This window comes from Otolemur garnettii, unplaced genomic scaffold (assembly GCF_000181295.1).
Source record: "Otolemur garnettii isolate 467f Iridium unplaced genomic scaffold, OtoGar3 scaffold00007, whole genome shotgun sequence".
Lineage (NCBI taxonomy): Eukaryota > Metazoa > Chordata > Mammalia > Primates > Galagidae > Otolemur > Otolemur garnettii.
The window spans coordinates 35,324,880-35,347,074 of record NW_003852402.1 but is presented as its reverse complement, the minus strand read 5'-3'; the positions used below and the strand labels follow the sequence as shown (position 1 = coordinate 35,347,074).

Here is a 22,195-nt window from a genome sequence, read left to right as displayed (position 1 = left end):
CCAACTCCACCATTGTAACGTCAGAATGGTACACATAGTTTCTTTAAGGTGACATCCTTCAGATACTTGGTGGCTTTTTGTATATGCATACCCTTGATGGCCTGGGCAGTTTCACGTGTGTTCTTCTTAATTTGCATGACTTTGTGGGGTTTTCTGGGTCCAGTGAACAGTGAACCATTTTCACAGATCACCTCAGGCTGCTTAGGTGAAGAGGAGCAGCCTTGTGTCTTTATTAAGATGTATAGGAGGAAATACTGATTTTTTAATATGCTATGTACAAAATACCTAATTCTAGTTCTCTCTCTCTCTCTTTTTTTTTTTTAATAAAAAAGCAACATGTCCTTTAAAGTTTTATCTCCTATATATATATCTGTAGCGTTAGCATATACAGGGATTTTATAAGTAATTTTTTTTTAATCTCTAAATGGAACTTATGTACAACTCTGCTTCCTTAATGCAGTGATTCTCGACCTTCCTAATGCCATGACCCTTTAATACAAAATGTGGGTCGTGACCCACAGGTTGAGAACCACTGCCTTATTGATTTTCTGATCCAGAAATTTTGTTTATTTGTTCTGGGAGATGGTAAGGCACAGATGTTACATGAAAAAAGTGAAAATTTAGTAGAAATGGCTAAAGGATCTCTAAGTCACGTTCTTAAAACTTTGTCACATAGTTAAAAATAACTAGACTTTATAACCCTTGGCTTATCTTTGCTCGCTATTTTTTTTTTTTTAACCAGTTCAAGTTTAGAAATACTTAACTGCAAGCAGTGATTTATTATAAATTTCTACATCAGATAGTTTCTCCTTTTGAGATCTGGTCTTTTGGGTTAGAAGGTAATTGGTGATATTTATTAAATAACCAACAAATAATGGGCTCTTTCCATAAGCATTAGAGAGTATTTACCATTTTTAAAGTTTTAGAAGTATTTTTAATACTGTTAAATTTAAGCAAACAGTAAACCTTGAACAAGAAGAGATAATAATTAGACCACAACTCAGTCAGCCCGGCAGTTGTCCGTATACCTTCAGTGTCTCTCTGTCATCCTTTGATTTTGTTTTTGTTTGAACATCCGTATCAGAGAAGGCTTAACATCATTACCTTTGCTCTTAATAAATCTCTAGCTATAAAGACACATCCCATTGTCTCTGTATATGTAATTGAGAACAATTCTTATCGTTTTCTTTACCTTGACAATATGTTTCTGGGATAGCATTCTATAATAATTCTCGAGGTATGGTTTTAAAGATTTATATGGCTTTATCGGCAATAATTCTAACCTTACAAAGCTGACCTGAACATAATCTCAAAAATCTGAACTTGTTAATATATATCCATTTTTATGACTTAAGTAAGAGTGAGTTACTGTTTAACCTATCTTCCTGTGTTTATCCTCTCGATAATTTTAGCATTGTTCAAATATAAAAAATTAATACATCTTAATATGAATATGCCTGTGTGTACACATGTCAGAGGCAGAAGCTGCTGTAGATTACTAATAATTAAAATCCACTCTTATTTGTGGATTAAGAATTTATTTTAAGAAAAAAGTAAGAAACCTAATAAAAAGCTTGTAACATCCTACAGTTAAGAGAAAGGCAAATAAAAAATGTCTGAATAATGAGTTTGTTGCTGAATTTTAGCTTCAAAGCACCTTCCCCACTGTACTATTTTTCTCTAATGGCAGCTTTATTGTTTCAGAGGACTGATATTTTCTGACGTGAAGCTCACTGGCTTTCATGCTTTGCAGGTCAATTTCTTCTGGAAGAAGGTCGCCTCATAGAAGCCGCTGAGATGGCAAAAAGAGCAGCTGAGCTGGACAGCTTGGAGTTTGATGTTGTCTTTAACGCTGCCCACATGCTCAGGTTAGTTTTTTACCACCATCCCTTGGAAGACCAATGGCCTGGCTTTTAGAAAGCAATTAATGATATGAATTTCACTGTTGTAACACTTTATTCCACATTCTGAAGGTAAAACCTGCTGCTTAACCAGGTAAAAACTACAACCATTCATTATAGTTCTGTGCACAAGGTACAGAGCTGGCGACCTTCTTTGTCACCTCTCCAGAGACTACTGGTCACAAAATAGAAAAACTGCAAATTAAATTTAATAACTATCTACAGTCTCCAAAAGAAAACATCATGTCAATTAGTCAACGCCAGCTCAGTATTCATGTTTTTATTTTAATTATATGAAATGTGGCATGTGGATACATTTCAACATTTGATAGTGAAGAAGATTATCAAATACAAATATACTTAAGGTCTGGAAAATTCTCAATGTCTCTGTAATCAGCACTTATGCTTGGTCTTGAAACAGAACATTTTTAGACCGTTAGAGCATCTATTTTTAGAAAAGTTATCACAAAGGCTAATTACAATATAAGGTAGATCATCCGTTTTTCTTGTTGATATAAAGAGAATCAGTGCATCTACAAGTGGTGTTTTAGGTTAAAAGACGTTGTTTGTAAGAATTTTTTTTAATCCAAGGACTTAGTGCTTCAAATCCATTTTTTGTCCTGTTAACAATGTATACACCCCTTTTCTTATACGTGTACACTTACCCTAATTTCAGTCCATTAAATCCCCACTAAATGCCTCATTAAATGGCGTCCACACGGTGTTCTCTCTGCCTGGCTTCTAGGGAGAGATTTGCAATGTAGGTCGTTCTTACAAAGGAGGAAAAATAGCAGTAGTTAGTTCACATTTGCCTGATTTTAAAATGAGGACTTTTGAGAAAAGTAGAGGAACTAGTTTGTTATAACTTTCATTTTAAGACTGTTCTAGATTTCGCGTGTAGTTTTGAGAAGTAATACAGAGTGATCATTTTTTACCACATCTCCAGTTTCCCCAGTGGTAATATTTTGTAAAACTGTAACACATCATCACAACCAGGATATTGATACAGTCTGCTGGCCTTGCTGGGTCCCCCCCAGTTTTACTTGTAACCCCAGTGTGCGTGTGTGTGTTTGTGTGTGTGTGTGTGTATGTGTGTGTATGACCTATATAATTTTATCACATAGATTTATTTATCTATCGCCAGAGTCAAAATATAAATAACCCACAAGGATCCTTCATGTTCTTTACATCTCCCCAGCTACCCCTGTCTCCCACAAACCAGTTTGTAAAGCAAGTGGCAGTGTTATAGATTTGTTGAGTTTATAGTTTGAGATTATTATCAAAACTACATCTTAATAGCCTCCTACCTGGATTTTTCTAAGTTACAAATATGAAATCTAAAGCCTAGGTAAAAGGATTTAGAGGCTTTATAAGTGGTTACGTTCATTCCACAATAATGTTTAGGTGTTTTACTTAAGGCATCTGTTTTGTGATCAACTCGAGAAAGCCGACGCTTACAAAAAGAAAGCAAGACTCAGTTGGCTATTGGCAGATTCATAAAATAAGCTGTCGCAACCTTCAAGAGCCTTCAGTGCAAGGATAATTTTCAAAAGCCATCTTAATTTGTATGACAAGGCTAGGTGCTATTCATAGAGAATAAACACCATGCTTTCAGTCACAATAGAGCATTTGCAAGGATGGGAAAGCACACATTTCTATATAAATCTTCTTGATGATAATAGACACTTTCATCAAGGCATTTTTGCTTCAGTATCTGGAATTCAAGACCTACCAATGGAAACCTATTATAGTTCAACAAGCGTTCTTGTTAAGTATATCACTTGTAACTTTTTCTTAGTTAGCATAACACTAGAACCAGCGGAATGCTTTTTTGTATACATTGGTGATGTGGAAATCTTTAGGATGTATTTTCAGAACCTTTCTCTCTAGCTTTCTGCCATGGACATTTCTCATCAAGTTGGAATCAGTCAGTGCTCGCCTGTGCTAACTGCAAATACAACCACAGCAACCTGGCTGCGTGTGCTGGGCATCGTGGTGGCAGTCCTTAGAAACATTTTTACTTAGCTTTTCTGTTTTTCAGCTCTGTCAAAATCAGGTACAGGCTGATCACCCATCTCTGTCCTTTTTATTTGAGAACATTCAGGGCTTTGTTTGCCAAAGAGAGTAAGAAAGGTTGCTGGTTTCCCCTCGATTCAGTTTTATCAAAATGTGTACTTATAAAGGTTTTTCTTATTTAATGTTATATGTAAAGTATCCTCTGAGGATGCCAGATAGTTCTAAACTGAGTTTGATGTTAATTGTTTTCTCAAGAGCTCTATTTTCGGGGGAGAGATGTAGGACACAAAATTGGTAATGTTTGGTGACCAGTTAGACGTGAAGGAAAGAGTGCTGTCTTCCTGATTGTGACTTGGCTAGCTGGATTAATGGTTTACCTAATATGAAAAGTCAGCCAGGTAAGAAAAGTTTATAGTTTAAGCTACAGATAGAGGCTGGGCATGGTGGCTCACGCCTGTAATCCTACCACTCCGGGAGGCCGTGTTGGGAGGATCACTGGATCTCAGGAGTTTGAGACTAACCTGAGCATTTTCTGCTAAAAATGGAAAAAATATCTGGGTACCCCGGCACGTGCTCATTCTCAGCTACCGTCAGGAGGCTGAAGGGTCACTTGAGCTAGGAGTTTGAAGTTATGGTGGGCTACAGGGATGCCACTGTACTCTATCAGGGGTGACAGAGTAAGACCCTGTCTCAAAAAAAAAAAAAAAAAAGATGAAGCATACTGGTCTTTCCTTTTTTCTGATCTACTCCTAATGAAATGACCTAAAGAATCTATTAATGGAGAAAAACGCGAATTACAAATATAAAAAGAAAAACTGATTTCATCTGAATGAGGTTGAACTGGAAGAAGTGAGGTCCTTTGTCCCGCCATCAGGGGACAGATCTTTTACGGGACACTCACCCTTACGGGTCTGGCTCAGAAGTAGACTGCATCACATTCCCATACATTCAGTGATCCAAGGAAGACTCAGCAAGCCTTCAATTTTGAAAAAGGTTGGAAAGTGCAATCCTGCTGTAGTTGTGATAGGGGGAGGGCCATGTGTTTGGTGAATGACATTAATACGACTCCCATACCTCTAAGTGGTCTTGCTACTCACTTTGTAACATGAATTTAGAAATGTTCTGAGCAGCTCTTATACTTTTTAATGTATATCTGGTCCCTGAGGGCCTTGTTTTGGTGCCTCTGATTTGTCATTCTGATCTTAACTGCCAAATTGAAATCATGTATTTCAAAAGTTTCTGTAGCTTATTTTACAGAGAAATATCTTTATCCATTTCTTAGAATTGAAATGAGTCTATTAGAAATACCTCTCATTCCAAGCTTTCTGAGTGTCCCAAGACGTTGGGACAACGTCCCTAGTTTATTTTTTCCCTTTTTTCTGACTTGGAAATTCTAGAGACGTGTACTAAAGTTACCAAAGGGACATAAACCTCCCTTCTTCACCTGCACTGGAGAGTTGAATGAGTGAGAAGTCATCTTTGTTGCCTTTTTTGTTTGTTTTAATTTCAAAATATTAAGGGGGTACAAATGTTTTTGATACCCAGATAGCTTTTATAATGCTTAAGTCAGGGCTGTTAGTGTGCCCATCACCTTAGCAGTGTTCACTGTACCTGATAGATTTTTAGCCCTCCTCCCCTCCCTTTCCTCTTCTTGACTTCCAGTGATTTTTACATCTCTCTGTGCCCACATGTGCCCATTGTTCAGCTCCCAATAAGTAAAGAGTACATATGGTGTTTGTTTTTCCATTCCCTAGATAACTTTGCTTAAGGGAATGGTCTTCAGTTCCATCCCACTTACTACAAAAGATGTATTACATTCCTTTTTTATGGCTGAGTAGTATTCAACAGTGGGGGTGTGTGTGCATATACAGACCACAGTTTGTTAGCCTACCCATAAATTGATGAATACCTAGTCAGGGGTCCTCAAACTTCTGAAACAGGGGGCCAGTTCACTGTCCCTCAGACCTTTGGAGGTCTGGACTGCGGGCCCGGGACGAGTTGGCTGCTAAGCAGGACAGGCAGCGGCGGCAAAAACCCCTGGCTGGCCGGATAAATGTCCTAGGCAGGCCGCATGTGGCCTGTGGGCCGTAGTTTGAGGATGCCTGACTTAGATTGATTCCACATCTTTTCAATTGTGGATTGTACTAGAGTAAACCTTGCAGTGCAGGTGTTTTTTGTTTTTTGATTAAATGACTTCTTTTCTTTTGGGGTAGATGCCCAGTGGTGGGATTGCTGGATCAAACGATAGGTCTGTATTTATTTCTTTAAAGAATCTCCACTCTATTTTCCATAGAAGGAGTACTCATTTGTAGTACCACCAACAGTGTATAAATGTTCCTTTCCTTTCTCTCTGCAGCCACACCAACATATATTGCTTTTTCGACATTTTAATAATGGCCATTCTGACTGGAGTAAAGTGATATTTCATTGTGGTTTTAATTTTCATTTCCTTGATGATTAGTGATGTTGAGCATTTTTTTCATAGGTGTGGTCATTTGTCTATCTTCTTTTGAAAACTCTGTTCATGTATTTGCCCACTTTTTAATAAGGTTATTTTTTTCTTGCTGATTTGAGTTATAGATTCTGGATATTAGACCTTTATCACATGAACAGTTTGTAAACATTTTCTCCCATTCTGTAGGTTGTGAATTTACTGTATTGATGATTTCCTTTGTCATGCAGAAAGCCGTTCAATTGGCTGTCTAATTCAGTGAGATTTAGAATGTTTGCATTACCACAATATGATCTATCTCAACTAATGCAGAATATCTGTAAGAATAAAATAGGTAGAAAGAAAAATATAGCATCATAAAAGATTACTAAGAGACTAGTAGGATCTCTGAATTTTTTTAATTTATTTTTTATTTCAGATTAATGCAAGGGTACGTACAATTAGGTAACATTGTTTGCATTTGTGAAGTTCAGTCCCAGGGGCAGGTAGGACTTTTACCCAGGAGGTGAGCCACGTACCTTGTGAGAGCTCATCCCAGTCCTTCCTCCCACCCTCCTTCTTCAATTTAAATGTGTTCTTCTCTCCTGTGGGCACAGAGTTGTTCATCTGCTGGTTTCTTCCTATGATTGAGTACAGTAGATACTTGCAGATCTCTGAATTTTTAATAGCAGCATAGGTACTATATACTTAATAGACTAATAATTTAGATAAAAACTATATTTTCCTAAAAACTCAAAGGGAAATACTAAAAACACAAAAATGATGACTGATAGTATTAAAGATTGGAGGATATATTGAGAACTCACATGTGCTTAAGATTACTCTTGTAATTATATGTATGGGTGTTTGGTTACATATAGTATAAGCTCAAAATTATTTTATATAATTATACATAGTTTTATATGAATTATATACTCAATATATAGTATATGATACAGTTTTATTTATGTCTATATAAGTATATATAATTATATATGTGCTTATAGTTTAATATAGCATATATACATATTATATGTATGTACATGTTAATAAAAACAAATTTTGAAAGAGTATTGAGATGAGCAATTATTGAGAAACAAAAAAATTTCAAAGATAGAATGAAGGCCTTTAATCATCATATTGAAAGCAAATTGATAAAGATAAGTCCGCTTTTGCCAAGCATGGTGGCTCACGCCTATAATCCCAGCACTCTGGGAGGCTGAGGCAGGAGGACCACTTGAACTCAGGAAACTGAGACCAGCCTGAGCAAGAGCAAGACCCTGTTTCTACTAAAAGTAGAAAAACTAGGGGGAAATAGTGGCACATGCCTGTAGTGCCAGCTATTGGTTGAGGCAAGAGGACTGCTCAAGCCCAAGAGAATTTGGGGTTGCTATGAGGTATGAAGTCATGTTGTTCATAGGGCAACAGAGTGAAACTCAAAAGAAAAGAAAAAGAAAAAAGAAAATAGGTCTACCTCCTACACTGGCATCATGTATTGGTAATAGATTTAGTTGTGTCACTCTTGTTAGTTTAAGAAATAGGATTTAATAAAGAGTATTCTGTAGTCCACAGACTCTCTCAGTGGACATGGGGGTTCTACCTGCTACACCAGGAATGATTAACAGTGACCAAGCCTTCCCTAGGGCTCAGCAGCTTTTATGGTGCCAGTGCGGTGCCCCCATCCACAGGGAACCCAGCAAAGTGTGCCTCACAGCCTTCAGAAGATGATTCTCCAGGGCATAGCTGTTTACCACTGTGCTCACTTCTGAATTTCACTCTGTTGAGATTACATCCGATTGGTGGAATGTGAATCATGCTCATGGAACTGGAAGATGAGTGAATTTCTGGATTCTGCCTTGCGTGGGAAGATGGGGGGGGCCTCATCGTCGCCAGTTATCAAGTGTATTTACAGGGAGGGTGATCACAGACGTTGAGTAGCCTCACATAATGAATATTAAAAAGGTGCTAGATACTTCCAGATGAGAGCATACACAAAGAAAAGCAGGTTGGTTGTTAACAAAGGAAACTATCAAAGGAATTTAAAGTGCTAGAACATAGTGGAGTTATATCTACAGATAGTTTAGAGGAAACTATTGGATCAATTACTCTATGGGCATTTCCTATGAATGGATTAGTTCAGCATTTTCCCACAACTGGAAGCAGGATAGAATGTGAAGACACTTGAAAAGAAATCTAGAGGCGCTAAAACAACCTGATTCACAGCCTTCATGGGCGCTAGTAGAAGGTTGGAGTGTGTGTGTGTTTTAGTTCACTTATAGGTGACGGGGTAAAAGTAGCATATATTCCAGCATCTCTTGTCTGCTAGGCAGTATCCTTTGCATTTTATGTCCATCACTCTTTTAGTTCTAACTGAATATCTGTGAAGTAGATACAAATATTCCCATTATACAGATGACAGACCTGAGGCTCAGAGAAAGTACTTTCAATAATCGTTAAAGCTGGGATTTACATTTAATGGTTCTGGCCGAGGATAGTACTGTTTCCACTCGTGACACAGGTCCCTTGAGTTTTACAACTGGGTGATCGATCACACAGAAGCTCTGATGGTTAAATTTGTCGTTGAAGGAAAAGATATACAAAGAGTAACAGGTTGTCAAATGTGTGACTCTAAATAGTAAGACCCTTCCAATGCTATAAATTATACCTTCATAGTAAATTTCAGAAAGTAGATTCAGAGTCATTGAAGAGAGAACTTCAGTTTCCTATTCTCAAAAGGATATGATACTGTTAGAAATATAATGATAGAGTGTCTAACATGGGTCGCATCTGTAGTTGATCTAAGTGTGCACTTTCCTTTTTTCCAGGCCCAAGATTCTAAGCTATCACTGCTCCCCAAGGCAGTAAAAAAAAAAAAAAAAGGCAAAACTTTAATGTGTCAACTTGTCTCATTTGCTTCCCTAATTTCTAGAGAGCAAAATAAATACATGAGAAAGAATCATCATCTTCCAATTTCTATCCATGTAACACAGTGTTGTGTAATTAAATATACTGAAAACACATACATAAAACGTAGACTATATCAGTGTTAACTTCCTTATAAATTCTACTGGATGTTACCTAAAATTTAAATGATTGAGTGAGAAAAAGAAGAACAGAATCCAATTATTTTCTAAAATGAGATTGTGTGTATGTACAAATTGTATGTATCTTGGAGATGTATGTATTTCTAAGGCCCCCTAGGCCATATATTTTCTTGCCAAACACTTCCAACTTTTACCAAAACTGCTAAAAAAATGATTGAATTTTCAGTTATAAATTATATTTTACTGCCAACTTTTGGTCAAGGGGGTCTTATTTCAACCATGTTGTGATGAGTTGGTTTATAAGGTCTTAAAAGCAAAGTGGAGTGTTGGCTGAGTTTGCGTTAGACATCTTCCCGCCCAGGGGCTCTCCACTGTTACTATGCAGGTGAATCTCCTGGGGTCTTCGTGAGATGGACAGCCTGATTTATGGGTTTGGGTGGTGCCTGTGATTTTATGCTTCTGTCTAGTCTCAGGTGATGCTTATGATGGTTCTTGAACCACCACTACAAGCAAATTCTATCCATCCTTTTCTCTCTTCATGCCCTCAACTCCTCCTTCCCACCCAAACATTACAAACCTAAATGATAATATACTATAATAAATATAATAATTGACATTGCCAATATTCATTTCCTCCCTTTTATTTTTTTCCAGCATACATCATGATGTAATCTTTCTAGGTATAAGTTTAACAGTCCTTCTTGGCTCCTGAATGCTTCAAGGCCACGAAGGAATAGACTTAAACTCTCATGGGGCATCAGAATATTTCTAATTCACAAATTTTACAAAAGGGACCCTTTGTAAAATCCCATTGTCCCACATGGTCTTTTCCTCTGTCATTGCTACATTTCTTCTTACTCTTTCTGTCCTTTCCCTTCAGAATGGACATGGCTACTTACCTAGTTATAAAGCCATTTGGGAGATCTTGACAGAAGGTTTCATCTAAAAAGGCTTAGAGGTCATAAATAATTTATTGTAGGAGTTTGATTGTGAGGACATTCTCTGCTCTATTGTTTTTACATGTGTGTGACTCGGTTTGGCTATTTTAGGATTTTCTGTACATTTTTATGCCCTTATTTATTTCAGTTCTATTTCTACTGTAGAACGTATTAACTAGAATTAATGTTTAGTGCTGGTTTGAGTAACTTAAAGCGAACATCAGTTCCTGGCAAGAAGCCAAGAAAACTCAGCTGTTCTTTCTCTCTACCCTTGTATTATATGAACAAATCTCCCTCTCTAGTAAAAAGAAGAAAAAACCATGAGTCATCCTTGACAATGATTATCAAGACTTTAGTAAAATATTACCTTCTGTATGAACCAAAGAGTAGTTATTATCCATATTAATTTTTAATTCAGATGGACCATTGGCAACTGTTAATATGTATATTACATTGTCGTCTCAATGCTACTAGAATTTTTATTTTGAAGGACGTAATTTTAAATTTAGCAATGTTTATTAATTTTATTCTCATGTAGGTAATTATAAGTGATTCTTTTAAGTCAGAATTTCTTCAAACATTTCATGGCATATATTAAGTGGTTTTGTTCATAACTGATTCCCAAATTTCTCTTATATATCTCCTAAGACTATTAGGCCATACTCTGTGTTCCAAAATACACTTTTTGATTATAAAACACTCCTAGAGGGAGGATTTCCACATATGTAATATATATCCATGTTTCTTAACAGATGTAAGTTTTATAGTACGGTGTACAAAAATGGAATTCTTATACATCGTGCTATAAAACTTACATCTGTTAAGAAATATTGAATGTATTATGCAAATGATAAAATTTGTGAGTGTTGTTAATGTCTATTAGTCTTGATCTGAGCCTACATTTTAACCGATGGTTGAAAAGCATGAATTTAAAGAGTTCCATAATATAATAGGCGACTACATCTATTCTTGTTTTTTGGTTTTTGGGGGGTTTTTTGTTGTTGTTTTTTTTTTAAGAATTTGAGGTTTGGGATCACCTGAACTCACAAGTTCAATACTAGCCTGAGTAAGAGGGAGACGCTGCCTCTAAAAATAGCTGGGCATTGTGGCCAGTGCCTGTAGTCCCAGCTACTTGGGAGGCTGAGGCAACGGAATCACTTGAGCCCAGGAGTCTAAGGTTGCTTTGAGCTATGATGCCACTGCACTCTACCAGGGGTGAAAAAGTGAGACTCTTTCTTAAAAAAAAAAAGAATCTTATAAAAATGGTATCACTCTGTGTGGTCAATAAATAAATAGTGCTTTAAAAAAAAAAAATAGAATTTGAGGTTTACTCCATAGTCCAGTTCCCAGATTATCATCTGGGCTTTTTTCAGCTTCGTGCTTTTTCTGGCCCTGAGAGGGCAGAGGTGGTGTGAGGATGGGATGGGCCCCATGTGTAGGATAGAGGGGTCGATAATGAGTGAAGTGCCTCCATGGGAGTCTTCCGTTGCTAACCGTTGTTGGCAGAGTCATGAAATGTGTTTTCTCTTGGCTCGAGACGTAACGTTGACTGGCAGGGTGGCATGTTCAGTGGAGGAAGGTGCCGTCTGAACTCACTTTAGCTTCCTGGTACCACTGATCTGTCTTTCTGGCCATCTCGTTTCTGGCTTTGTAAAGTGTGCTGTGGCCAGAACACGAGGTTATCTACATCTTGTCTCTAGCCAATTGCTCTCCCACCTTCTGAGTCTTCCACTTGGATTTGTGGGAAACTTAGGTTTCTTTCTATACATCTAATTGTGATCTCCTAAAAGTGGGCGATGGCAGGTAGGAAGAGAGTGAGTATCTGGCACTGGTTTGCATTCCCTCGTATTTAAAATGTGGTTTCATGGTAGCATTTGATTCATGGTGCTACTGTAACTGGTAAATGAAAGGACCAATTCCTGGGTAGGATAGAAATGTTCTGCCCTGGAAAAGAAAGAGAAAAGTAAGAAAGGATAGAAGTACGCCCGGAAAGTAGGTTTTGTCATCTGTTTTGACCAGGCTTAGCCTGGTCCTCTTAGGAATTTAATAATCTCATGGTGAAGTTTGTAGCAGTATTTGATGGGATCCCCTAAGTCAGTGGTGCCCAGCCTTTTGGAGACCAGGAACTGGTTTTCCACAGACCGGGGTGGGGGCGGTGGGAGGGAGTGGGAGGAGAAGGGGGTCAGGAAGGGATTGTTTCCAGGATGACATCTCCACCTCAGACCATCAGGCATCAACTTCTCATAAGGACCCCACAACCTCCATCCCACAGTTAGAGTAGGGGCTGTGTGTCTGTGAGAAGGGGACAGGAGGTGGAGCTCAGGGGTGGCCTGAGCAATGGCGAGTGACTATAAATACAGATGAAGCTTTGTTCACTGGCCACCACTCACCTCCTGCTGGATTGCCCTTTTCCTAACAGGACACAGACCTGGTCCCGGTCCTCACCTAGGGGTTGGGGACTGCATTACTAAGCAACTCGCAGAATATTGCTGAATTCTCCACTTTTCAAATGTTGACTAATGATCCCATCATCTACGCAATTAAGATGAAGTGCTCCCAGGATGCTTCTTACAGTGAGGAGTGTCAAATAAGGTGAACAAGGTCAAATGGACATTGAGCAGTTCTCATGAGTTTTTGCTCTTGTCTAGAGAGTAAAACAAGAATATGAAGGTGCATTCTGTGGGTAGAACTGAGCTATTCTTTTCCCCACAGTTTCCATGTGCTGCCTTCACTGCCAGCTAATAGTTACTAAAGACTATTTAATATCAGAAGCAAAGTCCTAGAATGAAAATTAATTTTCATAGCTGGATGACATATATCATAAATCCTACTGTTTTTATTAATCTCATTATAATTTCATCAATTCTACTTTTAGCTTAAGAAAGTAAGTCTTCTAAACTAGATACTTCCTTTGAGAATTAAACTACCGAAGAATACCTATGAAGACATGAAAAACTAATAACCGTTTTGGAGGGTAGATACAGCCTTTTTAAAATTGTGTTGATTATTATTTTGAGATATTTTGTCTGATGGATTTCCTCGTTTCTCCTTGGATCTCATCTACCTCCTGAATTGAGTATCCATAAAGATGAATCTTAATGGTAGCGATATTTTTCATGTTAGACGTCTATTGGTTGATGTTGCTTCATAGTAACTTAATTCTTTGTTGTATTAAGTTACTTTAATTTCCTACCTCCGTGCCTTTTATTTTGCTCTGGAGAAAACCTTTCCAGGGCATGACCTAATGAATTCTGGTTCAGATTTCCATGTGAATATGAACCAAAGTGATTCTATAATTTGGTGGAAGGAACCTTCATTACATACTCTAGTGAGGGAATTTTTTGCTGTTTCATACCAGAATAAAGTACTTTTCTTGACATCTTGTAATTGAGCTTTAACATTTATGAGAGTATAAACTGCAACAGCCCGCTGTAACATGCCGTGGGTCCAGTGAAACCTTAGGTCAAGGTTTTTTATTTTCCTTATAACTTCCATTAAAAATAGCAAGGTTTTAAATTATTTTTTTAAAAAAATTAGAAAAATATGTCCTGCTCTCCAGAGACATGTTATCTTTGTTCCTAGAATTTATACGGTTGCAGGGGGTACGGCTTTATCGTTTCCTTCGGCTTGACCAAAGTGCAAATTCAGTTTTGCAGGGATGGACAGTTAGCCGCCTCTTTTGAAACCTGAATATGGTTTTCTAATTGAGAAAGTTAATTTTGGTGTTTACCTCTTTACTCCCAGCCTCTCTGTCATCCTCTGGTTTCAGAAGCCTCTTACCATCCCTGCTGCAGGAGACCATTACTCCATCTTAACTGCTGGGCCCCTGGTCACTTACCGCCACTCCATAGTTACTCTGTATACATGATCTGAACTTGACCTTGGCACTTTTCTGCAGCTTTTCTTCTGTAGCCCTCACCAGATGCTAGCTCAACCTGCAGGAGCTTCTTAGATCTCATTACCTGCTGGCTTAGAAGGTCTTGTTAAGCAGGAAGTTATCAACTAACCTAAGTGAAGTATCTCAGGAATGGAAAAACCAACATCACAGATATTCAGTAATCATTGAGAGATAAACAGTGGCCACACACGGGCACATAGAGATGTGAAATACATTGGAATTGAGAAGGGGGAGAGGCTGGGGGTGTTGTGGAGTGAAAACCTCCCTATTGGGCATAAACATAGTCTATGAACACTATTCTGATGACAAGCACACGAAAAGCCCAGACTTACGCATTATACAAAGTATACTTGTAACAAAAAACATTTGTATTCATTAATTTTTAAGTTTGTACATGCATACATACTGCGTTTTGAAGACTAAGCAGCTAGAAATCCTTAGGAGCCTGGCATTCGTTTTCTTCTGCTAATAAGTTGGCTGAATCCAGGTCTTGGCTGAGAATCTCAAGAATAGGCAGTGAAGAAATGTATCTGTAAATTCAGGGTATATCTGGTTTGCAGAAGTCAAGCATGCTACTTATGGGATTTGGCTGTAAGCAAGAGAAACTGAGTCTGGCTGTTTGAGGGCTGTGCAAACTGTAGAATTCGCTATGGGATGGACAGTTTGAATCATCAGGGAAAAAAGTGTCCCTAGTGGTCCCAAAGCAAAACATACAATAGTAATTCTTTACAGGAGGATTCTGGCTAAGACATAGCCCTGTGGTTTCCACTATTGTGAGTGATTCTGGCCATTCTTTTTGCTCTCTGTCACTCACTGAGGAATGCCAGTCCCGAGCGAGAACATCTGCGTAGCTGAGTTACGTCCCCACCCTGGTGGCCAAACAGCAAGGAGTGGGATAATCGGCCTTCCCCCCATTTTTTTCTGTCAGCTACACACCATGGATTCCCTCTGAATTGGAGGGAATGGCTATCTAAGCAGATAACATACAATTTTTTTAAATTCTGCAAATATTCATTATTTTCATAGAACAAAAGCAACTGTTATTAATTTTGGTCATTTATTTTAAAATTTAAGATTTCTCTGAGGCATCATGTTGACATTGGAGAACCTCAGACCTGTAACATATTGTGTGTTTTCACTTGGACAAGGAGATAACTTTTTAAATTCCTAACAAGTAAGTTTAAAATAATGATGCCTACTGATGAGGATTGTACTGAGATACTCAATAATGCCGGAAACACAATAGCAGGTGTGAGGCAAGGCAGGCATTCAACTGTTAATGGTCCTTTTATGCTTGGGCAACTTAATTTTTTATTGCTGTTAATAGAATTGTTTTTAAAGGTAATTTTGCTGAACAATGGTCCTGTTCACCTACTTACAACTTTAAAATAAGTGATAGTTGTTTTTTTTTTTCTTTTACAGGCAGGCTAGCCTCAACGAAGCAGCTGAGAGGTACTACGACCTGGCAGCCAGGCTGAGGCCTAATGTAAGTACTTTCCTAGTGAGAAGCAGCATCAGTCAGAGAGGCAGACTCAGAGCATGCGATAGTTTCAGAATGTGGAAGGCTGGTGATACCTGGTGTTTTCCTCTCTGATCTCTTATTTCGAATACCCACTAAATAGCTAATTCCACAGTCAAATCCGCCAGTCTCTCACACTTCTTCTACCAAAGGTAAAAATTGTTGTTTTCTAATCTGCATAAAGCACCGTTAGATTTTATCATTGAATACAAGCTTTAGCCTTACCAGGTACTTTATGTTTGGATTGCTTTTAAGTGTTATTCCGTGAAAGGTTTTTTGTTGTTGTGGGGGTGTTGTTGTTGTGACGTTCAATAGCTGTTGTTTTTTGATCCCACCTATAGTCAAATCTGCAGCTGTGTGCCTCCTTTCTGTTCCACAGTCCTCATTTCTTTCATTTTATTCCTTCCTGAGACAGAGTCTCACTCTGTCCCCTATCCTAGTGTGCCGTGGCCTCAGCCTAACCCACAGCAACCTCAAACTGCTGGGCTCAAGCAATCCTTCTGCCTCCACATCCCCAGTAGCTGAGACTACGCACCCAGCTGGTTTTCTATTTTAGTAGAAACAAAGTCTCACTGTTGCTCAGGCTAGTCTTGAACTCCTGAGCTCAGGCAATCCACACTCCCTGGCCTCCCAGAGTACTGGGATTGCAGGTGAGCCATTGCTCCCGGCCACAACCCTCATTTCTAATGACTTATGCTTTTCAACTTTATCAAGAGTATTTTCATTTTCGTTTTTCCCTGGATAGTCATACTTCCATAAAGTGAGATGGATCTAAATTAGGTCCCTACTATTGAAACAGAGTAACTCCTTATGAGAAAATAAGAGCTGGTTTGGTCTCAGTCTTCCAAGCACATTCTATTTGCCACACTTTGCTGAATTCCAACACGTTGATTTTATTCTCATCCACATTCTACATCTCTCTCCAACACAGAAATCTTCTATCCTACTCTCCAGATCAAGATCATCTATTGGGAAATGTAATTTTGGAATAGTAACGAGAGTGCACACGTGATGTTAGTATAGATAAAGGGATCAGTCTCATTTCTCTAGAGTAACTCATTCATTGGGCAAGCATCTATAGAGGGCCTGACTCAGGATCCAGAAAGTGCATACTCTAGAGGACCACAAAGCATAGCAGAGGAGACTGCACAGAGTCACTTACATAGAGGTGTGTACAGTCCTCTGGGCACAGCCGGGGAGGATTAATACCCCAGAAGGAGAACCTAAGTAGGAAGTAGCTTTTTTTTATTTCCATGAGACTCAAGTACATGGAACCTTAATCTAAATGCCTTTCAGTCTCATTTATAGGGGAGAAAAAAAGATCTTTTCCTCATCTGTTTTCAAAGCTCATGGCTGAGACCTCCATAGCAAAAGGCAAATTAAGAGAAAAACATACAAATTTAACTGATACAAATTTTACCCAACAGCCTTCAGAAATGAAGCCCCAGTGAAGCAGGAAAAACTATGTAATTTCCATGGACAGTCACGCAGAAGTATGATTGGAGAAGAAAAGGATATTATCTAATGATACGAATTGGGGGGAACTTAGCAAGTCCTATTGTTCAGCTTCTTCTGTGTCCCTGTGTCTTCAAAGATAAAAATATTAATGAGGGCCTTGTTACCTACCTCAGAGGAGAAGGGAAGGAGACAGCCAGTCATTTTCTCAGTTTTTTTAGCTTAAAGTACCCAGTGTGCCCAGGTACCGTATTTGGGGGTGGCTGTTGTGAACCCTGTCATGTGAACTATGGGGCATCTCTAGAATAGATGAGCTGTTTGCCACAGAAAAAAATAATTTAAGAATCATAAGAGTAAAGAACAATGACAGCTGAAGTTAATATGAGATGCTTAGTATGTGCCAAGCTCCGTGGACATCCCCTGATTTATCACTGCCCATTCACAGGTACTTTTGTAATCCCCATCCTGCTGAATGTCAGAGAAATTAACTCACCCAGCATCGCAGCTGAGCGGAGTGACCTTGTAACCCTGGCCGCTGTGTGCTGAAGAAGAAAGGTTGATGGGGAAAAGCGCGGCCATTATGATAGGAAGTGCAAGCCAGAAATTTGCAAAACCAAAATGATAACGAGCCTCTCAGTTAGTACCAGGCACTACTCCAGGCAGTGGATACACATCCGTGAACAAATGGACAAAAGTGCCTGCCTGTTAGTTACAATCTACTCCAAGGAGGAGGAGAAACCAGTCAGTGTACAGTATGGCAGGCAGTGGTGAGTGCTTAGGGGAAACTAGAGCGGGGCTGATGGGTTAGGAAGTGTGACAGGGACAGACGGGAGAGTGAAGGAGTCGTAGCTTTGTAAATAACCTGAGTTGTGCAGTATTTTTAAGAAAAAGATTGAATTCAAAGTCTTAAACTTGTTGCTACAACTTCATTAAAGATAAGGATCTAGGCTTCTCCTTTTTGGTTCCCTTCACGTTAATGTAAATGCGGCCTTTATTTCTTGAGTACCAGTCACTTGAGTATCCCTTTTATTGTTTCAGTTGTTGGGTAAATGATCGTTTTTCAGCATATTATAATGATTAGTGAGAAAATAGGGACCTGAACTCTCTGACCTAACCTAATAAATGAAACAGACATTCGCGCATCACAGGATTTGAGCCTGAATTGTGAGGTTATTTTAAAAGACTAGCTAAACCATAAAATTAAAATTTAATCTCCAACTCAAAGCTTCCTGAATCCTCAAAATATTTCCTTAGAATCTCACTGCAGCCTGTTTTTAAAAACATGTTTATTCAAATGATACTTGCCTCATCTGGTAACAAGAAATTAAACATTTTATGGACTGGATAGATACAATATTCATATTTGAAAATAAGTTCATAATGTTGTAATTGACAGAGGAATGGATATGGCCATTTTCTAAGCTGTTTTACAAAGCGTGTTCGGATTTTTCAGCGCATGGTCTAAATAAGAAAGATGCCACAGAGGCAAAAGAGATACAAGCAGGGCAATGATAGAAATTTCGGTTTTGAAACAAGAGACCCATTTAAACAGTAGCCCATGTAATGATTTTTTAGCAAGTAAGCCCCTGATCTGAATTAAAGCATTTATCTAACATTTATCTTATTCTTAACTAGTTATTCTCTTTGTTCATAAAACATTCTTTGTTATTTCTACAGTTTTAACTTAATAAATTTGTTACCTGCTTATACAAGAGCATAGCAAACAGACCTCCATTCCAATTTCCCATTGACATAGCTCCATGGTCTTCTCTACTTTTCTCATCTGGACCGTAATCTAATTTTACCCTATTTTCATAAAGCATTTTCTTCTGTTCTTTAAATGTCCCTGCAATAAGGACAATCAGTATTTGTACGTGGGGGTAGGGGATTCTGAATAAGTTTAAGAAATACTCCCGTCAGGTCATAACTATACAAAGTAAACACGTAGCCACAAACCTTTTTACCAGCACCTAATACAGTCATTAAAAAGATTGTCGATTACCTGTGGGATGTAGTTCTTTCTTAATAAAACACGTATTCTGTTTCTTCAATATGTCCCATGATGAGTTTTATTTTTTCTCCTTCCCAAATCATGTTTTTCTACATAATTTAATTTGGAATTATTAATTGACTTTTAAAATTATTTTATATATAAAGAATGCCATTGACCAAATGCTAAAATAGTGAGAGAAGTCCAAATTAGCAGGCGAATTATGTTTTAGGTTCTGACTGCTGGAGATAAATACCGTCACTTACTGGCGTACATAGAGAAATCTACTTATTACAAAATTGATGCCACTTTTAATCTTATCTAGTTGATTTTGGGGAGTGATTACTCTGGAAATAAACCTCATATTTTATTTAAATATATTTCTATTGTTGGAAAACTCTACCAAAATTGCCATTTTAAGTTTCTCTAAGTTTAATTTTTCGTTTTTATAAATAAATTGGTCTTTCTTTGGGGAGTTACTTTAAATAGACAGCAAATGTCTCTGTCTTCTCTCCCACTGGTGCACATCAAAAAAACGTGGAGTCTTGCGGACTAGCGGGAACATGTAAATGAAATTGCTTTGTTTCCGATATGGGAATTAAGCCAAATTCTGCATTAGCTTATGGATTTTTTTAAGAAATGTAATGGGAAGAATGGGAAATTTGCATAGTACACTCACTTTCCCTTTTTCCACTTTTAGTAAATTCCATAGTCGGAAGAGGGTGATTCCCAATAGTCAGGTCTACACAGCTTGGATTCTTCCCATATAATTGTTTTTAATCTGAATTTTTTTAACATATTCTTTATCAAATTCTACCTTTATGGAAGGATCTTTGCCAAGTGCAGTAGGATTTCAAAGTTGCAAAAAATTAGCCATGATCTTGAGAAATGCACTCATAATGTGGGGAGAGAAGTCACAGCCCTCACTCGTCAGAGCCATAAATCGTGCTGTCCAGTGAGTGCTCCGTGAGGCAGACCGGCTAGTCGCCAGCAAAGTGCACCGGAGAGAGAGATGACTTCCAGCCGGATCGATCTGAAAAGGCATTGAGTCAGAGTTGGCAAGCTTAGAGAAGCTTGAAAGTACGTGGTGTTTATAGGTGAAGATTTTAGTGAAAAGAATAAGAGAAAACTATGGGGTAGAATCGTAGGCACGAACCAGGGAAGGGTTCAGAGAGGAAGAGTGTCGGGGAAGACAGACCTGGAGATAGGAAACCAGATGGAAGGCAGTGAATACCGGGCTGAGGATTAGGAGTTGTATTCTAAAATGTTAAGCAGAGTGGAGTATCATAAATGTAGTGATTCAGGGTAGCCGTGTATACGATGCAGGGAAGTAGGGTTGGGAGACGTCCTGGGGAAACCAAATAAAAGGTCATGGTAGCAGTGTAAGCGTAAGGTCGTAGAGACTGAAGTGCCCAGTAGAGCAGAAATGAACAAAGAGGAAAAATAAGCAGTAGGTTATTTGATCACATGTGAGTAGGAAAATTAGTCGGCCACAATGAGTTTTCCAAAATTTTGAATTTCGTTAACTTGGAAAAAAAATGTTATAAACAGTATAGTCATAGGGTATGTGTTTGCTAGAAGAACATGTTAAACTTAGACTGAAAGATCTAGGATGTTTTCATACATTTATTTGAGAACATTCCTATCAAGCAAGTGGTTAGGAGGAAGGCTGTAGTTAGGAATAGAGAGGGGGAAGACATTTCCAAAAAGGAATTATCACCAGAGATGTGGATAAGATCACCAAGGAAGGGAAGGCACAAAAGGAGAGAAGAAGGTTGACTTCAGATGCTTGGGAATTTCTGCGTTTGAAATGGAGCATAAGGAAGACAGCCAAGTTGGTGAGCAGTGAACACCGCTACTGCTAAAAGGAAAAAGGGGACTGAAGACGTCCACTGACTTGAGAAATTAAGACAGCCTGGGTGGCCTTCAAGAATGCAACTTCCCGCAAGCGTCAGGGGTATTTAGGGAAGTGAGAATTGGAAGTGGACGGTGAAAACTGATTCCGTAATGATGTTGGGGAGTGAGTGAACCAGAGAGAGGGTGCAATACCAAAGAAGCAAGGTATCAAGTATGAATTGATTAAAGGTAGCCATTGGGATGTTTGTGTATATGAAACTGAAATGTATCCAGCTGGAGAAGAGGGCAGAGGAAATCCGAGATATTAAGGGATTGCTTCCTATCTAGGGACTACAGGATTTTTTTTAAAGGTTATGATGATATATAGGGAGGAAGCAAAACTAAATGTGTGGGGAAAGGGGTGGGGAGGTGAGCTTAGGTAGTAAATTACTTTAATTATAGTCTTTCTGTTTTCTGCTAATCTTGTGGGGAAAGGGCTGGTTCCTGGACAGTGTTACGTTACAGGAACTATTTGACGCAGGTCTGTGGTGTCTACGCTTGCTGAAGAATTGCCAGTTGATGCTCATTTTCTTTTGTGATCGCTGGTGTATTCTAGTTTTGATTTAGGATTTAGTTCTCTGGTTTACATACAAGATGTTGTATTCATACTTTATTTTTCTAGCATGTGGAATATTTTGTAACTGTTCCATATGTATTCATTGCATAGGAATTAAGGGAAGAAGGTCTTTCCGGAATCAGATTATTCAACCAAAACCTGCGGGTATACGTTGTATCTTTTCCTGACACTAAGAACATAGATTATTTCAGGGCCTTATTATAAAATCAAAGCCGAAGAGAAGATTCAGAGAATGAACTCACAAAGTCCAGCTGTGTTAGAAGGTGGTCCACATAGTGTACAATACGTTACTTTCCGTTTGGGCTGCAGTTTTAGTGATAAAAATTGTGGTAGAAGAGTAACTATGGACCACAAATCACCACCCGCATTGGGGGGATTTTCTTTTCCTATTTAATATGAGGGTGCAAATGATTAGGTTACATTGTTTGCCTTTGTGAGGCAAAGTTCAGGTTGTAGTGGAGCCCTTCTGCTGGAGTGTACTATATACCCTTACGTGGTGCCCATTAGGTGAGGGCTTACCAATAGCCCCT

The 22,195-nt window shown here is 38.5% G+C and overlaps 1 protein-coding gene across 2 annotated transcripts in view; it reads left to right on the top strand.

Annotated features, from left to right (window-relative positions):
* TMTC2 (transmembrane and tetratricopeptide repeat containing 2) overlaps nt 1-22,195 on the top strand; it is a 420,683-nt gene that overhangs the window by 322,948 nt on the left and 75,540 nt on the right. For both annotated transcript variants that reach the window (XM_023509446.1, XM_012814184.1), the window contains 2 exons: nt 1,754-1,868; nt 15,651-15,714. In XM_023509446.1, the coding sequence (XP_023365214.1) occupies nt 1,754-1,868; nt 15,651-15,714 (179 nt within the window). The remainder of the gene's footprint in view (nt 1-1,753; nt 1,869-15,650; nt 15,715-22,195) is intronic.